The sequence below is a fragment of the Symphodus melops genome, assembly GCF_947650265.1.
Source record: "Symphodus melops genome assembly, chromosome: 3".
Classification (NCBI taxonomy): Eukaryota; Metazoa; Chordata; class Actinopteri; order Labriformes; family Labridae; genus Symphodus; species Symphodus melops.
The window spans coordinates 3,067,775-3,094,017 of NC_136693.1; the positions used below are offsets into that span (position 1 = coordinate 3,067,775).

Genomic DNA, 26,243 nt, shown 5'->3' on the forward strand with positions numbered 1-26,243 from the left:
TTCGACTCAGCGGGGCGTTTCATTAAGTTACATCTGGGCTAAATGAGTCAATATTTAGCTCCATTAGGAATCTCCTCCACGGGTAAATATTTGGGGAATTAGTCGGTGTTGTTTTAGTTTGAATGGGAATGTTTGTGTAAGTATCAGCATCAGCTGCAGACGGTAACAGTCAGCCTCCCACCGCCAATAAATCAAGAGAATTTCATTTTCCATGATGAACCGGGGATGAACGGCCTGCAGAGCGTCTTTGAATGAATGCTCAGCCAGCCAATCAATCATTACATAAATGCTGGACTTTATTTGTGACGCTGTGTACACTGAGCTGCCAGTGTTTGATACAGTCTGCTGTTGTTCACCGCTGACCACACGAGAGAAACGAGTCTTCAGCGTCTCGGTTCAGTCTCTCTCTCTCTCTCTGTGTGTGTGTGTGTGTGTTTCTCCTCCGTTTGACCCTGATTGACGAGCGCTTCGCTTCAACCGGAAAACTCCATGATTGTGTTGCCCCCCCCCTCCTGCTCTGTACGAGACAAAGAGCAGCACTATGAGGAGGAACAGTGTCCTTTCTCTGAGCCCTTTAATTGTGCCTTTCTCTGCCTAACGTGCTTTGTTTGTGTTTTGCAGCTACTTGACTGACGGAGGGTTGGGACTGTACACGCGGCGCCTGAACCGCCTCCCCGACAGCATGGCCGCCGTCAGAGAGACGCTCCATCGGAACACGTCGTCAGGACAGGGAGATGCTGACAGGTAGGTCCGAAGCAGCTTAAAGGAAAACGTGTTTTAAAGTATCTGCGAAGGAGTTTTGAAGAAACCTTCTCCTCAACTTTCCTCGTCTGCGTCTGTTCAGCTCTCAGATTGAATTTTATCTGCAGCTTTTTCATTTTGCATCAAGTTGCCATATCATCCTACATGCATGTTATTTAACTCTGTTTTATACAGAGGCTATAGGTTATAGGTTGCATTCACTTGGAGATGCAGTTTCAGTGCACCAACAGCGAGCCGCGGTTGAGCACATGGTGCTCACATTGACCCCGCCGTTCTTTGTTTTTGTGCCGTGTCATGTCCTGGAAGTCGAATCACTGTTGAGTCACCAGCGGGCTGCATCGGCCTCGATTGCACTGCTTGTTGCGATGACAGTGAAAGTTCTCGTCTTGGATGTTTTTACAGTGCTGACGGAGGGGAAACGTTATCTTGAGGCACAAACTGAAAAGTGTAACATCCCCTTAAAACGTGTGTCAAAATATTAGAAGCAAGCCTCGGAGGGAGGCCGTCTCTTGCTCTGTGCTTTCATTAATAAAAGAAGATTTATCGCCCTCTTTCCCAGAATGCCTTGCACAGATTCTGCTCTGACTTGTTCCACGGTGGGAGTGTGATGTCACTGAGCTTTGTGCGAAACAGCCCACACGGCTGCTGATGAACCCGCTGCTCCCTAAATGTCAGAGCCCTTCAGTCTGACACACGCAGGCAGTGTGAGGAGGCCTTGGGCTCAGCGTGTCGTTCTGTGCACTCTTTGTCCTGTCACAGTGATGGAGAGGGATTTGGTTCCCGTCTAATTGACAGACAGAAATGGATGAGGGCCGTGTGTGGACCCTGAGCAGAGAGACATGTTGGGGGTGGGAGGAGAGACAGAGGTGGAGGGAATATGCTTTTAATAAAGATGGACTGCAGAAAGGATGGAGGTGGTTGGAACAATAAGTGAAGGACAAACAAGCCGTAACAAAAGCCTGGCTCCAAAACACAACCACAATGAGAGTTTAAACTTATTTATACTCAGCTATCATCCAACTGTGGACACATCTGGGGGGGAAACTATTTTCTTTGTGCTTTGCTCATTTTTAGACAGCGCAAAGAAAAGTTTATGTTTTTAATGAGCTGTTTAAAGTCCTCATTGTTCCAGTTCACACAGTTCTGATATGTTAACAGTCTTCAAATGGTTGAATTGTTGTCTTTTCTTCAAGTCTCAAACTGATGCGTAACACAGACGGACATCTTGAAGCGTCTTGCAGAAGTCCTGAGTGCTCTAAGCAGCTTTTTCCGTAAATCCTCAGGTGTGCCTAATTTCCTGTCCTTCCAGACTTTTGACCTCTGCCCTCTTGCTGCCTCTTAACCCTCCACGCACACACACACACACACACATGCACACACATAAAGACTCACACAAACTCAGCTTTCCACATTAAACTCCCTCAGCCCTTAGGTGGGACTTAACACAAACTGTCCCTCTCCTCACCTTTCATCTCTCCCCTCTCTTTCTGTCTCTCTCACCGTGCAGGACTCGACCTCTCCCTCCTCTCACCTTTCCTTTCCCTCACGCTTGTTTTGATTAGAGACTGCAGCATGAGAAGAAAAAAAAAACAAGAGTGCAATTAAATGATAAAAGTTCGGGGGGGGGGGGGGGGATTTTTCTCTCTGTTTGATTTTGTGTTGCTTTTAAGTTTCTCTGTGAGGTTTAATTGGTCGAGGAGGCAGATGTGATGTTCCTCCACGAAGCTCACTTTCAAGATCTTCACACAGCTTTCGTACGATTAGAGAGAAGGATGAGGGTGTGAGCTAACTCCCCCCCACCCCCCCTGAAGGAATGTCTGATAAATGTGCTTACTGCTTTCAGTTTGGGATTAATTAGGAGAGGTGGAAGCAGCAGATAAAGTGCATTAGCATAACAAACGGAAGGACCGTGGAGCTGGAGGGGTGACTTTTGTAAAAGATGAAGCCAATTTAACACATGACAGGGGGGTTAATGGTGCTGGCGGAGGAGGGTGAGCACCTTATTGTGCAGATGACGTTGTGGTTTGTGTGTGTCAGGTGAAGTCAGTGTTTGCACTCTGGGTGTGCGAGCCATCTCTAAAAACACTGCAGTAGTTTAAAAGCTTTTTTTTTTTTTTTTTTTTTTTTTTTACGTCCGTCATGTCTGTGAGGAAGCAGAGCCTCTCAGAGCTGCTGCAGGGGTCGGGGGTCGGGGTTAAAGTGTTAGGTGTCACCGTGGCATCGGAGCAAAACACCTTCTGACCCTTGAATGAGGAGGTCACGAGCTTCAAAGGTTTGAGGTGCAGAGTTTGAAGCATTTCTAAAACTGTTAAGGCTGCACGGTTTAAGAGCCTCCAGATCAGACCCAAAGCTGCACTAATGAGGAGAGTGAAGGTGGAGACAAACAGCATCAAACGGCTTCCTCGGATAAAGTGCGTATCATTTTATCACGGCGTCTGATGTGACTGCTGAAACTGCAAAAGCCAGTTAGACCAACTGTCAAATGCATGCAAAACAGTGTGGCAGAGGAAGGTCCTGAGTCACGGACGACAGGACATGTGAGGCTCAGTAAACAAGCAGAGACAATAGAGACCAGAAACCCTGCGTGTGTGTGTGTGTGTGTGTGTGTGTGTGTGTGTGTGTGTGTGCGTTGGCATGCTTTATCCCTGTCATTTATCCCTGCAGCAGGAGGAAGAGGAAACAATCTGTAACCGTCTGTCCTCTGATTTGAATTCTCTTTGTTTGAGCAGACAAAGGAGAGGTCTCTGTGGTGTGAAACCGCTGTATCGGCGAGTGTCAGAGCGACCCCCCCCCACCTCACTCCCTCCCTTCTCGCTGAGGCGTTGAAGATATAATTTGTCTTTTTTTTTTTTCTCCAAACGAGAACATGACACAAAGAATAGAGCACAGCCTCTCAGCGTTCGGCGGATGACGGAGGCCTTCACATTAAGAAGGACATAAATCTGTAAAACGAGGCGGCAGGGTGAAAAAGGATCCTTCTCATATTCAACACTTTTATACAAATGGTCTTTTTCCTCAACCTTTACGCACCTCTGGATGGTTTCTGTACACGTGCAGCATTACTAAAGAGGAAGCTAAAGAGTTCTCGTCTTAATGTACAAAAAAAGATCTCTGAACTAATCATTACTTATTCATTAAAAACAGCATGGTACTCCTCTTCCACCGACATAAATCACCTTCAGCCAGCAAATCGCTTCACTCAGATAGTTGACATTCCCTCTAATACCATGATTGTCTCACTAATGTGTCTCTTAATACCTTCAATTAGCCGTCTGTTTCACCATTAAACTCACATAAACGTGCCCTGCCTGGTCTTTGTGGTGTAAGCAGCAGTCTCTAAGTCCCCGTTTAGATGTGTGTTGACACTAGTCCTGCACCTCCTCATCTGAGTCGGTGCACAAACAGGGTCAACCCGGTCCACTCTGCTGCACGACATCATTCGTTAACCCACCTATGTTGTGCAATAACATGCAACATCTACGTTCCTGGTTGACGACTTTTTCAGGTTAAATTTGAGTGACTCGTCTGCTCGATGACTTCATGAACCATCGTCGTGTCGTCTTTTGGATAAACCGCAGCTCCTGGATCTCTTAGAATCTGTAGATGAGGTAAACAAAAAGTTCTCTGAAGAGTTCAGTAATCAAACACAAGAATCAGTCCCAGTCACTGTGTTGTGTTGCAAAAATGAAAACATTTCAGTTTCTGTCAGACCAATATTATTATTATATATATTATTTTATCTTCCTTCTGGTACAGCACACAGAAGCACACATGTCTTGTTATTAGATAAATGTGTTCTGTTACTCGATCACAGTGACTGACAGAGACAGAAGCCTGCATAATGATCCTTTTAAAGCCTTTACACCACTCATATGTTTTTGTGTCATGACGTCGGAGAGTGGACACAACCTCAACTCAAGAACAGAAAAACACTTTTCATGAGCTCAGTGAACACTTTCAGGTCTTTAAGCATTTTAACTTGTTTGTACAATTCCTTCATGATAATCGTACATGCATGGATGATTTGGTCTGTCACCATTCTGTTAAATGTAAAACACGTTATCGCAGCCGGCTCACATTTGCCGCTGGAATCGCTCTCTTGTTTCCCCGCTCTCAAGGCGCCTCCCTCCAAGCTGGGCCTGAGTTTGAGCAGCTCTTGCAGGTTTTCAGACACTGAATAGATTACATAAGGGCATGTAAAGGGGATGTGATGTGATGATGGTTCCCTGTCAGAACTACACTTTAGGTTTTATGTGAGCTGCATCTCTCAGGTGGCTTTTATTCCCACCTGCTCCAGAACTTGCATGCTGCTCAGAGCATGTTAAACTTCGTACAGACTGTAACACACACGAGCCCAAAGCAGGAGTATGTCGTCTCTCCTGTCTCGACTTGAGCAGTTCGCTGCCGGCCTCAGGCAGAGGAAGAGAGAGTTCCCCCCCCCCCCTCCTTCATCAACTCCTCTCCTCAGCTAACAACAACACCTGGCTCTCCTCCGCCTGTCTCATCCTCCACCTGCCTGTCTGCCTCACCTTCTACCTGTCTGTCTGTTGCTCTCTCTCTCTCTCTCTCTCTCTCTCTCTCTCTGTCTGTCCGACTGTAACTCCACCTGCTCCCCTGGGTGAGCAGAGTGAATGTCGTGCTTTGCCTTGAGGCTCTCTCTGAAATAATAATCAGCCAATCGGTCTTCTCCCCCCCTCCCTCTGCTCCTGTTGTTTCACCATCCAGCGTTCTTGTTCCCTAAAGAACCAGGAGACTATTTGTATGATAATCAGAGACACACTCGAACACAGCTTCATAGACCCTTCTATACCCCGATAATACCACGCTGGTATGGACGACCCTGTCAGAGCTGATCACAGCTGCAGCTTCAGGACTTCTCTGTCTCTGCAGGCTCTGGTGTCTGGGTCTGACTTTGGCTCCACTGTGGATCAGTAGGTGCAGAGGGGAGCAGGGGGTCCTGGTGTTGGGTTACCAGTACCAGTGGCACCAGTGCAAACGACACACATGCTTCAAAAAAGAAAATCTGTGGTTGTCAGTGGAGTTTAAGATTTGTTTGAGGATCCATGAAAAGCTTTCTGTCAATGTTTGATGTGTTTTAAGGACAAACAGGACTTGATTTAGGAGCTCATCTGTCCTCTGGATTTCCCCCACATCGTTAAAAACCTTCAACTTAATGAAAGATTTAATGATAAAGATTTGAATTCTGCTCCAATCAAAACTATTCTTATCTGTCAGTAACCAAAAGATCATTATCTTTTTGCAAATAGAGAATCATGTTGCCGACTTCCTAGTCCAGGACGGAGTCTTGCACATTGTCCCACAAAAACTGTATGACAGGGACTTAAAACGGTGGTGTGCTTCAGTTTAAATTCTGGGTTTAGTCGTCAGTAAGAGTCCACCTTCTCTGCATCCTGGATATCATCGTCATCGTCATCTTTAGAGAGAGCAAACAAAGACAAACAAAAACAGACAGGACATCATGAAAGACAGCTGCACCAGTGTCCCCACAAGGACGACTGGTATCACCCAGAACTTTAACTGGGATTAGTCAGCAGCATGTTGGCAGATACGTTTGTACATTAAGTTTCTCAGAGGAGCCTAAATGTGAATTACAAAAATACTTTATGTGCACTACTACTCATGGAGTCATTATCAGCAACTTTCAGCTTTTGTAAGTTTATGGAGGACTGTGATAAGCCATCAGGATTAAACTGCAGACTTCCGAAAAGCAAATGCAATCAGTGAGATTCCTCTTATAAAAGAAGATGCCTGCAGTCTGAGAAAACAAAAACACGACAGCCACACCTATCTTTTGTCTAATCTTCTGCACATACACACACTTATTCTCACAACATATTTAATGCAACACATTTGAGAGAAACCCAGACTCTCACTCAGCCTTTGACTCCACTGGAATACTAAACACCATAAATGCCTCCCAGCTTTGTTCATCCTGCAAGCAGCACTCATGCTGTGTCCCAGTGGTAAGTGTGCGTGTGCGTGTGCGTGCGTGTGTGTGTGTGTGTGTGTGTGTGTGTGTGTGTGTGTGTGTGTGTGTGTGTGTGTGTGTGTGTGTGTGCGTGTGTGTGTGTGTGTGTGTGTGTGTGTGTGTGTGTTGCTTTTCACGAAGCCCGTTCAGGGAGGCGTTCTAGGCCGCGGTGCAGCAGTCTGTGGCAGTCTGACCCACAATCTGTGGCTGCATGATTCAAGATGTAAGGTCAAATATGTTCTCAAGTTAATGATGCTCCCACACACACGAACGGCCCAGCTGCTGCACAAACTCCTCCACCTACACTGCAAAAACTTATAGTCTTGAAAAAAAACGTTTTAAATGGAAGTATACAGACTGTGGAATAATTTCTATTAGGCTACAAATGAAGCAGTGATACGTTCTTCTTTGTTTTCATTTAGCATCTTGAAAGCAATCGATGACAGGAGCCGCAGGTCAGACTTGATTCCAGCTTAAAGACCTGGAGCCTCCGTGCATGGGGCGTGACTTGTCCACTGCAGCCCCTGGAATCAGTCACATTTTCAGGTCAAATCATTTCAATCAAGTTTAGCTTTGGTGATGCAAATGTGCACCCATTGGCAGGGAAAACCTCTCGATAGTACGAGTCCATTGGTAGATTTTTGGGGTGACATAGGTAGTGTGTGAGATGTTTTTTTGTAGTGTAGCACATTTGGCAGAATTTTATGTGGGAGGAGGATGAATAAATTATGACTGAGAGGCGTTATTTGCACGGCGGTGGACGATAGAAAAAAAACAAACATTTTGTTGTGAGAAGAGATGAACAGAGGCGTCGTCTTCACACACATTTTGTTTGAGTTGCCATAGTGACTGTATCAGCAGACTGATTTCCCCCCCCTTGTGGTCTTCTAACAAGCACACCTGCCTCCCCCCTGGAAAACACACACACACACACACACACACACACACACACACACGCTAACTCGCAGATGCACACGCTGAACAGGGAGGGGCAGCCAGTCAGGTAACTGAGGGGTTTCTCTTTTTTTCATTGCAGCTCCAACATCCACAGCTCTCTGCTGATCTTTGTACTCTCACTCTCGCTCGTATTATTTGTTTAAGCCTGTTTGCGTTTTCCTCTTTTTGTTCCTTTTATTTGCTTTATTGCTCAGCTGAAAGCTGTGAGATGTAGTTATGATCCGCACAGAGAAAAGCGCGTGGTCTCTGACAATGGCTGGAATGAAAACCAGGACGCTTTTGATTGCAAAAGTATAAGAGCCTCAGCCAGCAGAAGAAGCCACAGAGCCAGCTGTTTGTGAAGGGAAGCACAGAGGTCAGAGTCCAGTCTGGGATCTGATCTTGGTCCAGCAGGAGGACACCGTAGATGGAGAGAGTAAACCAGAGGGACAGAGCATGTTGGACTGTATCTCATCCACAGTGAGTGGTCCGTGGAGCGCTCCACACCGGGTAAGTTTTAATCCTCCCTGACTGATATTTTCCGTGCGGGTGGGACGTCTGGCAGTCGGCAGGTTTCGTGCAGGTTGCAGCTTTTAAAGTAACCGGATAAAGTTGAGAATCTGAATTTCACCATGCAAGCTGCAGGAAGAGCTCGGGGGACAGACGTCTGCATGCAAGACCTTTCATGTCACGGACACTTGAACTAGAACAGACTGCACACCTTCAAATTGTTAAGATTTTATTTCCTGAGCTTCAAATGGTCCCTCTCTCTCACACGGAGGCAGCTCCAGTTTGAAATCATTTTCTGATGCTTTTCTTCGCCACTTTCATGTGTTTTTATTTTTCTCTGTTCAAATCTCTTAAGTTGTTTTTATTCAACTGGAAACAAACTTTTTTACAGTTTAACTCATCATAGTCCTATTTTCTTTAGTCAGGAATACTGTAGATGGAATATGAAATAAAAGCATTTATAACTGCAGACATTGCAGAGAAAACAGCTTCATTTTCGCCCCACGTTCAATTGATTTTCTGTTAAGTTTGACTAAATTTCTACCTCTTCCAGTGCTGTATCTATTGTATACATGATGATTATATATATATTTTTTCATTCAATTCACATTTTTTTTGGCACCATTCGACGTATCTGTAGGAAAACAAAGAACAAAAAAGACAAAACAAGTAGCTCAATATTAAAAGAGGAAACGCCTGAAAATGTTTTGATTTCCTCAAAGTGAAATATCCATCGTCTGGAAACACTTTATAGAAGTTTTCAAACCAGATGAGCGTAAAAAAAGAACAGAGTGAGGATCAGATTGGCAGCCGTGATGCACCTGTAACTTCTCATTCTTTCTAATCCGCCCTGCAGAGTCCCATGGACCTGTTTCTGTTCTGGTGCTGCAGAGGCAGACTGTGTGTTTTATTTTAGCGGTGAGGTGACAGTAGGTTGGTTTGTATGCTGTGTGAGCTTTAAGTACATCGGCACGCATGTGAGACATTCCACATGTTTTTTTCCCACAGGACCTTTAAACTTTGTTGCACGAGCGGAAGCAGCACGGCCGAGTCGCGTGCCTGCGTGCAGCGATGCGTGTCACATGTGCAAAGACTTTTGGTGTGTGTGTGTTTTTTTATTCAGCGGATCCGGGTCAGTCGGTCGAAAATAAAGGAGCGTGTGTTTACCCATCAAACAGAGAGCGAGAGAGAAAGAGAGGAGTCAAAGGAAGTGTGTGTGAAAGAGAGGCGGCCACGGGGATCTAAATGCTTTGATAAATGCTCCCAGTGTAGATAGCAAATGTTTTCCCAAGGCGGGAGACAATGGGAGCAGACACGGCAGAGAGAGAAACATTCCTCACTATGAGTCCTGTCAGTCCTCCTCAGTGCAGCGACAGCTGTGTCATTTTGGCTCCACGCGGCTCCTGGTCTTCTGCCTGGAATGTGCCGGGTCCCATCGCATCGGCCCCTGAGCCTCCTTCCCCCTAAAACTGTCCACATTTAGTGCTGACGATGGCTGCATTCGGACTGCCTCCGGAGTGTAACTTTGCAACAGTTTCTATGACATGAATCCATGCAGATATTTAAATAGACCACACCTTTCTCTACATTTTAAGCCTTCGAACACTGAAATAACATTTTATGGACCCTCCGGCACAGAGCAGCTGCAAGGACAGATATTAAAGTGATAACTCTTAACATTTGTGGATACAATAAAACTGGCTGAACAACTTTCTGCTACTCGGGGAAACATCTGCATTCGTATTTATTTTCCCTATTTGCACATGATGGTTGCCTGTCTGAACATGTGTCGGTCTGATTTTAAATATCACTCCATCTGGTCTTTGTTCTCTGAGTCCTAAGTCAATGCTAACACAAAGCAGTGATTGGAAAGCAATACGTTGTGTCATCTCTGTAAAAGCTGGTTTTTTTTACACTTTTTTTTACGTTTTTTCCCATATGAAAAGTAATGCTCGTCGTTTTGAATATAAAACCTAATGAGTCAACCTGGACGTCTCACCTGCTGCAGGACAGACGGATAAAGTCCACTTGGCGTGGCGGTTTAGGGAGTCAGCTTGGTCAATAAACTCATGACCTTCACTGAGCTTTCTGGTGTTCATGACCCACGTTAATCTACAAGTCAACATTGGCTCATAGGTTCCGCTGACATTATGTTTGTGTGTCGAAAACAGAATGTTTCCTTTTATTAATGTGTTTAAAAAGGTTTTAGTCAGGACAAGTTAGAGACAGATTTCAAAGGGTGGCTGTGTGTTTGATGATCCGGGGACGACAACACGTCGATATCAGAATCACTTTTAAAAAATAACAAGATATACACAGGAAAACAACATTTAGATACGTCAGTGTTCGTAGTTAAAGAAGATATTATAAGTAGAGCTGGGAATCTTTGGGTGTCTCACAATTCAAATGAGAATCTATTTTCAATTCAAAACTATTCTGGATTCATGATTTAAAGTCTATTTTTGAGTAAGAACGTACTTCAGGATCTCCTCCAGTCGTCTCTGAGACTCGCTGAAATTCTCACAGCGCCATTTGGCGTCGATTGAGTTAGCGATCTTGCTTTAGCACTTAGCAGGGAACAGCAGATTAGCCAAAAAAAAAAAAAAAGTTGACTCTTTATGAGTTATGAATCTTTTAAAAAATCTCAGAAAAGAAGAATCTTGATGTTTCCATGGAATGATTTTTCTCCACCTCTCGTTATAAGTGAAGATACATTCTGTTCATGTGTCTGTCACACAAACTTCAGTCAGTCACTGCTCTGGTTGGCTCACCACGGTGTAAAACGTCTGAACCCGCCCCTCATGACACAGACTTGTTTTTCATGTTTTGCCACTATGCAAACCAAACGTCCTGATAGGATCAAGTGTTTCTGCACGAAGTCATCAAATAACTACCATTCACTGGTTTTGCATGTGTGCAACATAAACATACATAAACATCTTGTCCTTGCTGTCCTTACTCTCCCCGACAACCCTGAGGCTTTAGACTTTTAAAATGGTCCTCGTCTGTCTGTCTTTGAGGACCGACACAGAGATTTGGGGTTATATGATCCAGCTGCAGGAGGAGGACCAGTAGTCGCCCCGCAAACACAGGAAATCCCCTTACTTCTGCTTCACAGCTCTGTTGTGGCTGCATGTCTGTGTGTATGTTTCTGCGGCACAGATCCTGTGTGCATGTGCCAGAGTCGGACGAGGTTTAGTCAGCAAGGGGGGGGTTACAGTACCGCAAGGCTAACCAGGCCATGGACAGACCTCAATCCCCCGGGGACGCACCAAAGAAAAGTCAAACAAACACAACACAGGCTTTTTTCTCAGGACACATACAGACACTCCTATTGGCTGACCCACAAGCTGCTCTTTCTTTTTCATGGCTGCCCGTTCCTCCCCCCCCCTCTGCTCTTCTCTGTAGGGAAGATTTGGAGACTTGGCCTCTGATCTTTGACCCCTTTGAGAAAGCATAAAGCTTTTTAAGGAACCCGCTGAGAGACGGGGTTCTTCTGAGGAATGTCTTGATTTGGATTTACTTTTTCTCTCTTCATTACTGTCCTCTCTGACTGCTTTATTGGCCTTTTAGCCTTTTCAGCATGTGAGAAAGTGCAATCTTCCTGTCATCCCTTGTCGAGTTTTAATTGAACACTCCAGCTTATTTAAAGGGTCACAAAAAAAGCCCACACATATTTTATTGCTCTGAGAACCAGAAAGAAAAAAAAAATCCCCAAAGTACATTGTTGCATCAGATAATCGAAGAGGAACAGATATTTGTCTTAGAAATGTAAACAATGCACCCTCTACAAGAAAAGAAAATCTCTGCACGTCACTCGTTGGTAGTATCATAATGTGTGCAAGAGAAGGAAATGCAAACGTTAACTTAGTCTGGTGACACAAGATATCATGAATTATATCTTTTTTTAAATAGAGACTGCTTTCTGAAGTAATGCTTTGCACTGAAACAGAACAAGTTGTTGGAGGATGTTGACAGCGTTGGTTATCTGCTCCCCAACAAGAACTCCATGTGAAGATGAGGCTTTAACAAGTGTACAAGCTAATAACAGATATTAGCTTCAGGGCCAGAATGAATGAGTCTCCTTCTTTAATGAATCTTTCAATCCATCCATGTTGTGATCCAGCTTGGACAGTAGTGACCTAAAACCATCCTGAAAGTCACATACAGTACGTTTTAATTATTGCACTCTCTGGAGGGGAAGGTCTGGATTAGGGAACCTCTCATGCAAGTTGGCAACATTGGGCTGAACATCAGTGCTTGTCAGGGGCCAAAACAAGGATCAATTATTCAGTCGATCTGTTTTATTTATACAGCACCAAAGTGTAAGGAAAGTTGTCCCACAACACTTCCCAAAAAGAAAAGGCTCAGACTGTACCGACTGTTTTTTTTTACTAGAGACCGACCATGAAGAATTTGGCTAAATAGTGGTAAAGAAAAACTTCCTTTCAACGGTCACAACAACAGAACAGAACCTGCTTGGTGTGACTGACAGGTCTGAGAAAGTGATGCAGAAGGATAACGTTGGCTCCCCTGATTTTTCTGAAGGTCAAATCAAGTAAACCTCCTGGAAGAGTCCTTTTTTTATTTCCAGCGTCCAAAGAGGCAAACTCCCCCTTTGAAAGGAAGAGTTAAAAAGTTTCCCTTTCAGTGTAATGATCCATTAGTTTGTTGGCCTCACGTTGGCACCACTTCCTCCCTGGAGAGGCTGCAGCAGTTCAGGTCTCCGCCTCCTGTGATTGGCCGTTAAGGGCTCGGCGGTTGTTAACTGGCGGGTTGGCTCTGCCAGCAGGAGGCTGTGGGCTGGGCCACTCCGCTTAGCCTGATCTCTAATTAGCACTGGCTTGTCAGCTAGTCAGGGTGGATCTGTCTGGGAAATTGCAGTCTTGTGCACACACACACACTCTGAGCTGGGAAACACACAGAGGAAAAAGCAACAGTGGGGCGAGGATGGTCCTTTTCTGTCTGTGATCATGTGGCTTTGACTTGTGTTTGCCGTTTGATTCTTGTGAGGCTGAAGTGGCTTTTTTAGAGCTCGGGGTGTGTTTTCTGTGTGTCTCTGTGAGCTCTATTAGTGGCTCGGCTGCAGCAGTGAAGTGGTTAACTGTCCCCAGGGGGAGGCTCATGTTACCAGCAGCAGGGCAGGTCCTTCCCTCTTCTAACCCCCCAAGTTTCTCTCTCAGTTAGTCCAGAGAGAGACTAACAGTGCCCGAGGGATGAAGCATCAGTGAAGTGGGTGACAAAGGAGCTCCGTCTAGGAACCCTGCCAGGGCGAGAGAGAGAGAGAGGGAGAGAGAGAGAGAGAGAGAGAGAGAGGGAGAGAGAGAGAGAGAGAGAGAGAGAGAGCAAGCACACAAAGAGAGAGGGGGAGAGTCAGACAGAGAGGGAGAGATTTTTTGGCTCTGTGTGAACTCTCTCAGCGGCATGAAGTCATGAAGCTCTCTGTCCAGCTTGGCATTTTCCCTCAGCGCTCTGGTTCCCACGGCAACCCAGGCACCCTGAACAGGTAGATGCGTGTTTGAGTGTGTAAATGTGCGTCTGCGTGTGTGCCTCTGTGTGTGTGTGTGTGTGTGTGTGTGTGTGTGTGTGTGTGTGTGTGTGCGTGTGTGCAGAAGCTGGTCTGTGTTCAGGAAATGTTGATCTCTTTACAGGTTTGCATGTTTCATCTGTTCATTTGGGTGTGCGTGCATCGCGTGTCTGTGTGTGTGTGTGTGTGTGTGTGTGTGTGTGTGTGTGTGTGTGTGTGTCTGGGACTTTCCCCTGTGGCTGTGAAGACGGGTTGAGACAGTTGTGGTCATTCTAAATCTCCCAGCACCTCTCTGTTCCTTCACTCCACGGATGCTTTCAGCTCCTGAACTTGCTGTCTTCACTCGGCTGCTGTTTGAATGATTCTGTCTGTGAGGCTGAAGGCTGTCAAGGTCTGCACACGCGAATGTGTGTGTGTGTGTGTGTGAGTTAGGTTGCTGCTTTAAAAAGCCTGCAAGTGTACTTGACTTTAAACCTTCCGTGAAGCAGCTGATAAGAGTTTGAAGCAGCAGCAGATGTGTTTAAGTGCTGCTGGGAAACATTGAAGATTTCCCACTCGGCTGTTGAACTGCTCCTCATTCATTTGTTTTATTTACAGCATGAAAAGATGAGCGATGAATGGGAGCCGATGTGCAGCGCTTGGTATTGAACACTCTGGCACACACTGAAATGATTCAGAATAATCAAGTGTCAAGTTGTGAAGAAGCTCAGTGCACGCAGAGTGGAAGAGGTCAAAGAGCTCCAGCTAAACACTGTTAGCTTTATTAGTCTAATAAAGCCATTAGAGTTGATCTTCACACTCGTACATTACATGATAAGTTAGCATTACATGTTGAATTGGAAGCTGAGATGCTTTTTTTAACATTTTGAAACTTTTCTAAATTAACCCCTTTTTTAAAATCTCATCTAAATATATTGTCTTTTGTGTGTTTCCACAAAGTCCTGTTGTGGTGTTCAGGTATCGTGTTGGCTCTAAGGTATGCTCGTGATGTTAGCAGTGAGAGAATCATTAAATGGATTCATTTAGTGATGACTGATTGATTTGCTGGAGATGATTTCAGAGTGATTTTGATCATTAGTGAAACGTTATGTTTGCATCGAGGATTAGTCGCCTTTCCTTGTTGTGTTTTGTATCAATGACTCCTTCATATTCAGTACTTTTGATACGTCGTCTCAGACTCTGGGGAATATTACTCAGAATGTTCTAGACATAGTTTTGCAACATCAACAGATTCATCGACACAGAGGGCATTTTTTAATTGCTGCCTTTGATTGTGACAGAAAGCTGTTTGAAAGTGTTGCACAACAAAAAAAAACCTTCTATACAGGAGGTTCATTTGTGTCATTCATTGGTTTGAGTGTGTGTGTGTGTGTGTGTGTGTGTGTGTGTGTGTGTGTGTGTGTGTGTGTGTGTGTGTGTGTGTGTGTGTGTGTGTGTGTGTGTGTGTGTGTGTGTGTGTGTGTGTGTGTGTGTGTGTGTGTGTGTGTGTGTGTGTGTGTGTGTGTGTGTGTGTGTGTGTGTGTGTGTGTGTGTGTGTGTGTGTGCGCGCGCGCGCGTGCGTGCGTGCGTGCTGGTGCATCCAAGCCTGGCCATCACCATCGGCCACCCTGTGGCCCTCTTTCAAAGTGATGTTTGCCAACTGGCCAGGCTTCCTGTTCCCCTCAGACTCCCAGTGAATACACACACACACACACACACACACACACACACACACACATATTTACCAATATCCAGCATTAGCTCCCAGCCTGTTTGCTCTGCTCAGATGGGTCTGTTTGAACAACTCACACACACACACACGAACACACACAAGCACATCATGATGTCACCCCTCCGATGAGCCTTTGTTCAGATGATAGACAGTCCCATTCAGCCTGTTTGTGTTTGTGTGTGTGTGTGTGTGTGTGTGTGTGTGTGTGTGTGTGTGCGCGTGTGCGTGTGTGTGTGCGTACGTATCCAAGCTGAAGGCAGTTTAGATGCAGAGGAAAGAAACAGACTCACCGGGCATCTGGATCCTTTTTTATTTTTTTATTTTTTTTCATTATTACACAATTTTATTTCCCTATAAATAGAGTTTATGAATGTGCTTGTGTTTCATAAAGAACTTTTATCCTACTGGCGGTTTTTGTACAATTATGTAAGCAAAACAAAAAGATGTTTTCATTAATAACAACCATAAACATTCTGAAAAAAGGGGAAATCTCCCTGCTGCTCCTGAACACATCTTTGTCTGTGCAGATCAGTGTGCTCATGGTTTAAGAAGCATCACACGGCGCTGCACCGTGATTTAAATGTGTGCCAGAGAGGACTCCCCGTTCAAACAGAATGAACTCTACTCTGTCTTCTTGTGTGTGTGTTCACAGCTGGGATGACAGCAGCTCGGTGAGCAGTGGCATCAGTGACAACATCGACACAGATGACATCAACACCAGCTCCTCCATCTCCTCCTACGCCAACACGCCCGCCGCGCAGCGCAAAGGCCTCAACGCACAGGTGAGTCGGAGATTCAAACTGCTGCTGTGCAAGGGGACGCATCTTTCCTCTCTTCTGTCTGCAAACAGATATGACGATGGGATACTTCACCAGTCAGTTTGAGTTTTTTTTTAAGGTTGAAGAGAGTGCTGCACTTCTTTTTAAAAAGTGAAGGAATCAGAATCACTCTTCAGGGGACAGAAGTGAAATAACTAATTCATAAATGACTGTCCTGATAACAAACACTTTCTTTGTGAAGAAGCTGGGAAACACACACACACACACACACACACACACACACACACACACACACACATTTAAAACATTTAAAGTTGCATAGACACATCCTTGTTCATAAAGGATATTCACACTTTCACTTTACACTGAGTTTCTTTAAAACCAGCTTCAGTCATTTATTTATAATCTCTGAAAATCCTTTTATTTAATTTGTGATTAAACATATGTGTTATCGTCGTCGACTGTCAGGAAGTCGACCCAAAGAAGAACTTGTCGCTTTACAAGCATCAGAGACTTGATTTAGAGTAACACTGTTAGAGCGATCACTAGAAGAGGTGTTGAGACGTTTTACTCACCTGAAAGTCTTCGGGTTGTGATATGTTGTTACAGTATGCTCTTGGTCTAACCTGCCAGGTCAATATGAAGCAAACAAAGAATTCTTTACTGTTATAAAAAAAGATATTTTTTTATTATTTATTTTATTATTTAAGTTACGTTTAAGTTGTGAGAAGGAAAAGTTGCAGAAACATTTGTTTAATTAGATGTTTAAATGTATTTGTGACATGCAAAACAATAATTTAACTAATACCAGATCGCGACAGATTAAATCACAACAATACAAAAAGGTGTGAGGGTGTAAAACACTTTCACACGTCTGGATTTCATGCTGAAGCTCCCGAGTCGAAAAGATGAGGAAGGCAGCACGACATCAACCAACCTGATCTCATGTTGTTTGAAAAGTTTGAAGAAATCCAAACCTTGGTTGCTGGAGTGATGAACTCGTACAGTATGTCCGTCTTCTTCCATTTGGCCTGGTTTCACTAAACCCGCTGTGTCCCAGCATTCCTGAGCCTGCGGAGAAGAATGTGAGTGTGCGTCTGGAGGGGCACAGCTGTGAGCTCACACGGCTAAAGCCCATGTTGACTCTGGCTCTGAAACTATTAAACACCGATTAAGAGCCACCCCCGGTTCAGCAGAGTGACCGCTGAGACGATAATATCGTCGGCTGACTCCCATGTGTGCGGTCATCATGTGACGTGCTGAGGGCGGAGCGGCCGGCACAGTGCAGGTTAACTGAGTCTGCATCATCTGTCTCTGGTTACAACACACTTTGACTGCACTGTGTTTTTAATCAGGTTTCTTCTAACGGCCTGTTGGCAGAGCAGCTTGATGCATTTGTGACGCGTCGCCATGGTAACTGCAGGATAAACATTAAAGCAGCCATTATCACTCACGCAGCTGTAATTTCGTGTCAGAAAACTGGAGGCTATGGTTAAGTAGCAACGGTATACTTTAATCCTGGTAAAGCTCAGGGTGATCAGTGTTTTCCACTCTTTAACTTGACTCCGGAGTCATCGCAGGAGGTCGAAGGTTTGAGACGTGGAATTAAAATCAGCTCTCACTTACATGTGACTCCTGAAAGACTCAAGATTCAAGACTCAAATTTAACCGGATAAAGTCCCAGATTATCAGCAAAGAATCGTTTCAAAACGAAGGACTTGGAACGGGACTGGACTTTAAGCCCAGCTCACTGTCTTCAGAACAGCAAACTAAATTAAGCCACATGATTAAAACATGTAAATCCCAGTCGAGGTCAAACCGCTTCTTGACGAGCGGCTCAGGTGTTGGCGGTGTGGACGCTGGCAGGATCACACAGCGTGATGGCTGTGGTCATAAAACGCAGAGTTCTTTAGAGGCACTCGGCAGCGTCTCATAAAAGACGCTTTCTTCAGCAGTCATAAATCTGACCGACTCTGCGTGTGTGTGTGTGTGTGTGTGTGTGTTCTCAGCCTGTGACGGATGCAGAGAAGCACTCGGCCTCCACAGCGGTGCAGCAGGTCTGGGCAGGAGACGAGGTGAAGAGGCCAGACGGAGGGTCAGACAGCGGGGTCAGGATGGAGACAGGCTCCAAGTGGGGCCGTCGGAACCCCTCAGACGTTTCTGATGAGTCCGACAAGAGCGTCTCGGGCAGGAAGACCCCCTCTGTGTCCCACACGGGCTCCTGGAGGAGAGGAATGAGCACTCAGGTGGGGGTGACTTCCCCTCGGACTAAAAGCACCAGTAGCACCGGCTCCTCGGGATCTGCTGGCCTCAAGACGCACACTTCAGGTAACTGAGCTGTTTCAAACAAGAAGGAACTTCTAACAAGTTTAAACAAGAAGAGATTTTTTTTTTTTACTCTAACATGTCGCTGTGTATTTTCTTAAGATTTGTACAAGTGTGAATAAAAGTGAATCTGTTTTAGATGCATTTGAAGCGGGACATATTTGTGTTGTGAGTATAGAGAGAAATAGGAAGCGTTTGATCTTCATTGTTTTAATTTGAAACTTCAGTTCTCACATGAGCAGAGGCAGATCAGTAGATCTCAGATCAGTTTCACTGTTAAGTGTAGTTGCGGCATTTAGGAATTTCACGAGACAGTTAACGACTTAATAAAATTGTTACAAAAGTGAATTAGTGAAAGTAGCTTTTAGTTCTCTGAAGCAGAAGCTGTGTAAGGATTCTGTCGTCTGATTGGGTCGTCTTGTGTGATCTACAAATTTAAAGATGTGGGCTGAAATGTTTCTCGTTTAGTGGCTGCTATTAAATAAACTCAGTGCATATGATGTCTCTTCCTCCGTGTCCTCCAGGTAAGACGGATGACGTCAAGGTCTCAGAAAAGGGGCGTCACTCTCCTCGTGCTAACGGCCTGCACCGCTCGCCCTCAGACACGGGACGCAGCAGCGGCGACGAGGCAAAGAAGCAAACGATCTCCGGCCGCACGGCGACCACGCACGCCCTCACACACACTGTCTCAGACCCTCACTCCCAGACACACACGCTCACGTCGCGCACCCCAACCAGCACCTTTGGCTTCAAGAAGCAGGGCGCTGCGATGGTTACCATGGTTACCGCGAGTGGCGCCACCATCACAAGTGGCTCTGCCACCCTGGGGAAGATCCCAAAATCTGGGGGACGCTCCCTGGCAGGAGGGTTAAAGTCAGGTGGGCAGGATGGAGGGTCAGCGCTGGGTCACCATGACGACGGCTTCCTCCCGATGAGCGCTCGCTCCACCCTGCAGTACCGCAGCCTGCCAAGACCCAGCCGCTCAGGAGCAGCTGCTCGCAACGGGAACCGCTCGTCCACCAGCAGCATCGAGGCCGCCGTGCTCTCTGTCACGTCTCACGGGAAAAACTCGCTCAGCATCACCAAGACCAACGGCTCCGGAGTTCTTATGGCCAATCAGACGGATCGGGAGAAAGGCGTCTCGGAGATCGACAACCTCAGGAGCGGACTTGTGATGCAGAGCGGAGGAGCTGCGACTGTTCCTCTGACAGGGAGACAGCAGGTTTCTTCACCCACACTTCGCAGGTAAACACTCTAACAGAGCATCGCTTGTGTCGTCCGTCGTCCTGCAGACACGCTGATGAGTAACACTGAGCGCTGCCCTCCTGTACGGGCATGAATTACCCACATATAGCACACACACACACACACACACACATGAACAAGCCAGTAATCATGCAGTGTTAGTGACGGATAAAGAGTGGTGAGTAAGGATCACACGTGTGGGCTTGTTTAGCACACACACTCACACACACTTCCACAGGCTCAGAGAGGTTAAATCAGGCCATTGTGCAAGGCAGGCCTTGAGCTCAGCTGATCAGCTGCCAAGCCTCAGCCTTGGCGGTGCAGGGGGGCAAGCGGGCGGAGGAGGGTGCGGTGTGGGGTAACGGGAGCCGGGTCTTACCTCAGCTCTCTGCCCTCATTAATGTGAGGGAGTGATAACTCTTCAAAGAAGCTGTGTGCTGCCATTATCGCCCACCGCGGCTCCAGTCATCACAGCCCGGCCTGCCATCTAACGCCAACCCAGGATTAGAGGCGCAGGAGAGAGTTCTGTTAGTGTGTGTGTGTGTGTGTGTGTGTGTGTGTGTTTATTGGCCTTGAATCAAGTCTGAGCACTGACTCTACGTCTTTGTTCCCTCTTCTGTCTTCCTCGAGAAGAAAGAGAATCAAGAGAAATGCCGGTGCTTTTTTTTTTTTTGTCCCGTTAGCAGCAGGACGTCGGTCCACTTCTCTGAGCTACACTTTCATTTAGAAAAAGAAATCCATGAATAATTACAGGAGGTGTGTTGTTAAATGAGCTGATAATATGCACAGTGCCTGCAGGGGGTAAACTAATGATCTTGCTAACCCCTTGACATTTGTTCGTGCACCAGCATCAAGTTTAAACGTTTATTTATGCTCAGAAAATGACATTCCTGCCGACGTTTTACCCCTGCAATGATTGTTTATTTAATGCAATTAAAAATAACAAGGTTATTAAAGACATGTGTAGCATGCATGACAAACCTCCATTTGACCTCGTTCTCCTTAAATCAATTAAAATATGCTTTTGTCAGTCCTTCCTTCTTGTACACTGCTCCCTTTATTAACTGGTCATGTGATTTGTTAAAATAACAAATCCTTCTCATAAGAATCAAGAGGATATTATCCCTGCCCTTTCCATGAGAACTTAAGCCCCGCTCCTCACCCTCCCCCCTCCCCTCCGTGATTTTCAAACAGGTTATTTGGTGGGAAGCCCAGCAAACAGGCTCCGGTCACCACGGCGGAAAACATGAAGAACTCCACTGTTATCTCCAACCCCCACGCCACCATGAACCATGTGACCACGGTGCTGGAGTCTCCTGACGGAGGGCTGGGAGGAGGGGACGGCGAGACCAGCAGCCCCCTGTTTGGAGGCAGACTGCTGGGATCAGGGATGGGGACGCTGGGCAGCGAGCAGGTGAGCAGAAAGAGCGATGATAACAGATTGTTAACGTTGTAGGTTTTATTTAAAGAGAGCGAAGAGATCAGAATCATCTGGGGATTATCGCCTCAGAGTCTCCATGGTGAACATACAATCACTGTGTTTTTATTTATAACAGAGCTTTTAGATTCATTAACCTTCAAAATGAAATAACTTTTGGTTGAAATCACTGCTTTTGTTTTTTCTCCGTCATGGGGTCAGCCATGTACCCATTAGTTATGCTCCTATTCTTAGCTGTAAACTTTCTCCAACCTCCATCTCATCACAAAAAAAAAGAAAGAGGAAAGCTCCAGTTTGAGATGTGTTTGCGTTGTTCTCAGCCACGTTACAGTAACACTGAGTGACAGCGTGATTAAGGATCTGTGAATCTGGCCCACCACGTGACTCTTGTCGGTTCATTTTCACAGTTTAAAGTGTTGTTTCTGGCCTCAGCATGCGATGGTTTACGACTTCAAACCTGCAAAGAGACAGAGCGCAGCTTGCTTGGAAGCAGAGAGGAGATTGTAGAAGCAGAAGTTTTTCCCTCCAGAGCTAAAAATGAAGACTTTAAATTCTGACTTCAAATGGATGGAAATGTTTCTTAGTGTTCTGGATATACTATGGAAAACTCTTTGCTATAACAGTAACCAGTAATAGGTGTTTTCAGCTTTTGCTTTATGTATTGCTCCATCATTAAGCTTAAAGCACCGCTGAACAATCTCCAAACATATCAGCCAGTTAACCTTCCTGTAGTTCCACTGCAGCCAGCAGCTAACAGGCAAGGCTCCTTTTCCACCAGATCTCATTTTGACTTGAGGTAAATTCAGCACACCTGTACCTGCTGACCTGAGGGATCTGATTGGGCTGTATAGTCAGTAAGCCGGTCAGACCACACCATTTAATACTTTGTAAAGCAGAAGTCATATTTTGAATTCAGTTCTGTTCAGATCTATAAAGCTACTGAAGATTTGTTAGAAAAAATATCATGGGTTTTATTTGTGTATATGTTATATATTTAATATATGAAAATAATACCAAATAAAAACCGATGACCAGAGCCAACATTGATCATGTAACTGTCTGTACATTATATTATTGTAAAAGGTCTTTGGAGTAGCCACAGCCAGGCAGGAGTCTTTATTTAGAAATCATTTCTGACCAATGAGAGGCTCGGGCTTGTAAACGTTCCCGTGTGAACACAGACCAAACTTCAGGAAACAATGCAACAAACTGGTCCATGATTCAGACCGGAGCAAACAAAAACTATAGGTGTGGAAACGCCCTGAAGGTCAGTCCTGTACGTTCAGATTCCCCCCCGTTACATGCAGGATCTGTAAACATCAGAGCCTTAGTAACGCATGCATCGGGATTCAACTTGAAAGTCCTGTCACCCGAACTCTTCAGTAACCAGATATATATCACATTTCTTATTGTTTAAATTAGGGGCTGTTGTTTAAGTTTCAGTTCAACTGTCAAACCAGAAAGTTGTGTTTAGCTTTCAGATTAGTAAATGAACCTTTGAGCTGAGAGATAATGAAGCGTGTTTGCTTTCAACATTTCCGAAGGTGTCAGCGATGACGAGGCTTTGGTGGAGACACACGGACGATGTTGTTCTCACATGACTAATGCCACCAACCTGTCCGACTCCTTTCAGCCATGACTGTTGTGTTCAGGAGAAGCAGAGCTGTGCAGACAGGGCTCTGCTTTCGACTGACTGTAGGCTACACATTGCACCAGACAGAGCAGAAGAAGTGAGAGCGTGCCCAGACATTCACCCTCACATGATTCAGAAGACTTCTTTATCATGAAGTGACGCAGACGAGGATTGTTTTTAAGAAGCTGTCATGTTTTTGACAGACGGTAACAATGGGTTCAAAAGTTTAGTATCTTAGAACTCTTTCATCAGTAACTTGAGAATCTCCAGGAGTCAGAAAATCATTAGAAATCAACCATGATATCCCTGGATGATTTGGCCCTTTTTGTGGCGAGAGCATGTCAGATGAGCTTTGACGTAAAAGAACATCTCTCCCTGACCGTCCACAGGCCTCCAGTCCCGGCTCAGTCTACTCCTCCACCGGCCCGTCCAACAGCCTGACGTGGGGCACCACCTTCAGCGGCTCCTCGGCGCAGAGCAGAGAGAGCACGCTGGGGGGACACGGCGGGGCGGGCAGCATGGGATTCCCCTCGGTCAGCAGCATGCACACCAGCAGCGAGTCCATCGACATGAGCCTGGGCAGCGTCGGCCACGGGACCCACCGAGAAGACACCCTGTCTGCACTGGGACGGACCGGCAGCGTGAAGACCGGCATGTCTGAGAGGTGAGGACGCACATGAGAGGGTTCCAACATTGTTTCATGCACTTTGCATGCAGTATGAACATCTGAGATCACGTCCACACTTTGAATTGTTTCTCAGGTTGAAAGGTCAGGTTTGCTCAGGGCATCATTTCGATCCATTTTGTCATTTTAGTCTTCACGATGTAAAAAGTCAGAAATGTGCTCAGGTCTGAAAGGTCAGAAAGGTCTTACTGTTTTAAGGATCTAATGAACCTGTTATGGCTTTTTAAATCACCAGTCAGGCCACATGGGGGGCTTTGTAAGGAGGCTGGACTTGGCATGTTGATTCCACCCCGACCATGCATGCATACATTTACAAACAAACAAACAGATGGAGTGTAGGAACGAGAGCTCGGTGCTCTCAGAGAAGGATTTAAGATGCACAAAAAACGTTCAGTGGATTCCCTTCTTCTCCTTCAGGACAGGATTAAAAGAAAACACTGGAACACACAAATCACTGAAGGCAAACTTATTACGGCGGCACGCTGACATCCTCGTGTGGTCTCATTGGGTAATGACAGACAATAAGGGCCGAGATGATAAAAAGCACAGTTCAAGAACAACTGTAATTTATAAATACATCAATACATCAATAAAATAAATAAATGAGATGTCCCTTATGTTCAGGAAGTTTTGCACACAGTGAAGTGTTTTTGTTTTGTTTTTTTTACACAAAGAGGGGGCTGCTCTGAACAACAGGAAGTAGACCAACGCATCAATGTAATACATACTTATTACACTTCTTACCATGTTGACAGAAGCTCCTTTCAAACACTGCAGAACAGAGGTGATGCACAAATCCTCCGTCCTCGTGAGCTGTCGCTTCTCGTTTGCCGTTCTGTCCAAACCGGAGCGGAGAAATAAAAGCCCCATGGCGTCCTCAGGCCATTATACAGTAATTGTGGTCATTGTAGCAGATTCCATGCTGACAGGTTGACTGTGTAACGTGACGGGAATGTCTCCCAGGAAACATAATAGCATTTGGAGTCTTTTAAGCTCCGAGGCCATGACATCACCCTCCTCACTGATATTTTCTCATCCACTTCCACAGCCAAGAATCTGGCAGCTGTATTTCTTTTAGTTTTATCCTCTAAAACGTTTCTCTTTCTCTGTGTCTGTTGTGCGTTTTCCCTCCCGTCAGTCCCCTCTCCTCCCCCTCTGCTAGTCCTATATTCAGCCGAAACACGCTGCCTCGGAAGCAGGACAGGTAAATGCACCTGTGTGCAGTGTTAGGCTTTCTGCTGAGACACATGTGGAGGCTTCCTGTGAAACCACCACCTGCTGCCACACAGAGATGCACACAGAGAGCAGCTCTGTGTTGTGTCTGCAGAGGTGTGTCTCTCTGTGTGGTAGTGTGTGGTTCTTTTGAAGGAACCTCTTGCTCCTGTGTGAATGGGAACATGTGTGAGACGGTAAATGTGAGGTTGTCTGTGTGGATGTTGGCCGCTTCACTGTTTTTGTTTCGTGGTCTGCCGTAGTCCGTTTTGACTGTTTATATACTGCCACCTTGTGGTTGAGTGTAACAGTGCAGATTGTGCAGAAGCTTGGATGATTAGGATGTTTGAGTGTGAATGTGCGCTGCAAAAATGTCAATCTTTAGGAAGGTTTTACTATTTTTCAGTGGTGAAACTTTCCTAATAAGTACAGAGTTCTTGTTTTTGACCAATACATTAAAGAACCTGTAAAATAAGACAAACACATATATTTCCAGTTGTTCATTTTCATGGGTTCTCCTTAGACTAAAATTTGACATTTTCTTCATACAACAAGTTGCAAAAAATAAGAACTCAGCCTCCACAATAAGACATAAATATCTTCTTTTCTTCAGAGAAAATGATCCCGGGTCACACTGAGAGAGGCAGTTTTGTTTCAGTTGCTTTCAAGAGTTATAGTCCAAAAATGACTTCTCTGGATCATTGACTGTTTATAAAGATGGACAACATGTCGCAGACACCTCCTTCTGTTGTACTAAAGTGAAGCAAAAATCCTCCCCATGGTTGTAGTGCACGCTTTGAGCCAGAGCTTAATACTGTAATCATCAGCACACACATTTAACTTACCGGAGGAAAATCTCTCCTGTTGGCACAGTCTGCATGAAAAGCTTCTCGTGTTGGTGTGAAGGATGCAGACGCTCGCCGACTGCAGTGTCTGTGTTTGTCGATTTTTCCTGTCACTGTCTCACCTTTAGTTTGCACACAGCAGTCAGACGTGGCGTCAAACCACGTTTTATAGCAGCAGGTAACTTATCAAGGTGTGGTCACTTTGTTTGTTCCTGTCGGTGGGTTTGTTTTACAGTACGCGAGTCTGCCTTCTTCTAAAATACGAAACATGAAAAGCCCTTAAAAACAAGACACAGTGACCCATGAGTGAGAATAAGACAAAAGGAAGACTCAATCAGGTAAAGTCAAAGCAAGAGAAGAAGAAGATACCACCAATCAGTAAAGCATGATGCAAACATGAGACACTGACAAGAGAAGGTCAAACTAACTAAATGACTGACACCATGTTTGAGTAAAAATATATGGAATAACATATCACACAGTCTAATCTGTTATCATGAAGGAGGACAGACGGGGGAGCGCCGTCATGTTGTTCAACTTTTTATGCACTCAGTGGGCAGGATGACGTGTGTAAGTTAGTCTGCGGTCGTGTGGGTAAGAAGGTTGACAGCAGCGATGATGAGGCCGTCTGTGAGAGATGCAGCTG

The 26,243-nt window shown here is 45.4% G+C and overlaps 1 protein-coding gene across 8 annotated transcripts in view; it reads left to right on the forward strand.

Moving 5' to 3' along the window:
* The window catches only part of nav2a (neuron navigator 2a), a 197,221-nt gene that overhangs the window by 153,448 nt on the left and 17,530 nt on the right, over positions 1–26,243 (forward strand). For 6 of the 8 annotated variants that reach the window (XM_079339368.1, XM_079339363.1, XM_079339364.1 and 3 more), the window contains 7 exons: positions 622–744; positions 16,088–16,217; positions 18,224–18,542; positions 19,064–19,784; positions 20,979–21,198; positions 23,245–23,519; positions 24,679–24,744. In XM_079339368.1, coding sequence (XP_079195494.1) covers positions 622–744; positions 16,088–16,217; positions 18,224–18,542; positions 19,064–19,784; positions 20,979–21,198; positions 23,245–23,519; positions 24,679–24,744 — 1,854 coding nt within the window. The remainder of the gene's footprint in view (positions 1–621; positions 745–16,087; positions 16,218–18,223; positions 18,543–19,063; positions 19,785–20,978; positions 21,199–23,244; positions 23,520–24,678; positions 24,745–26,243) is intronic. The other 2 variants (XM_079339366.1, XM_079339367.1) reach the window with 1 other exon arrangement.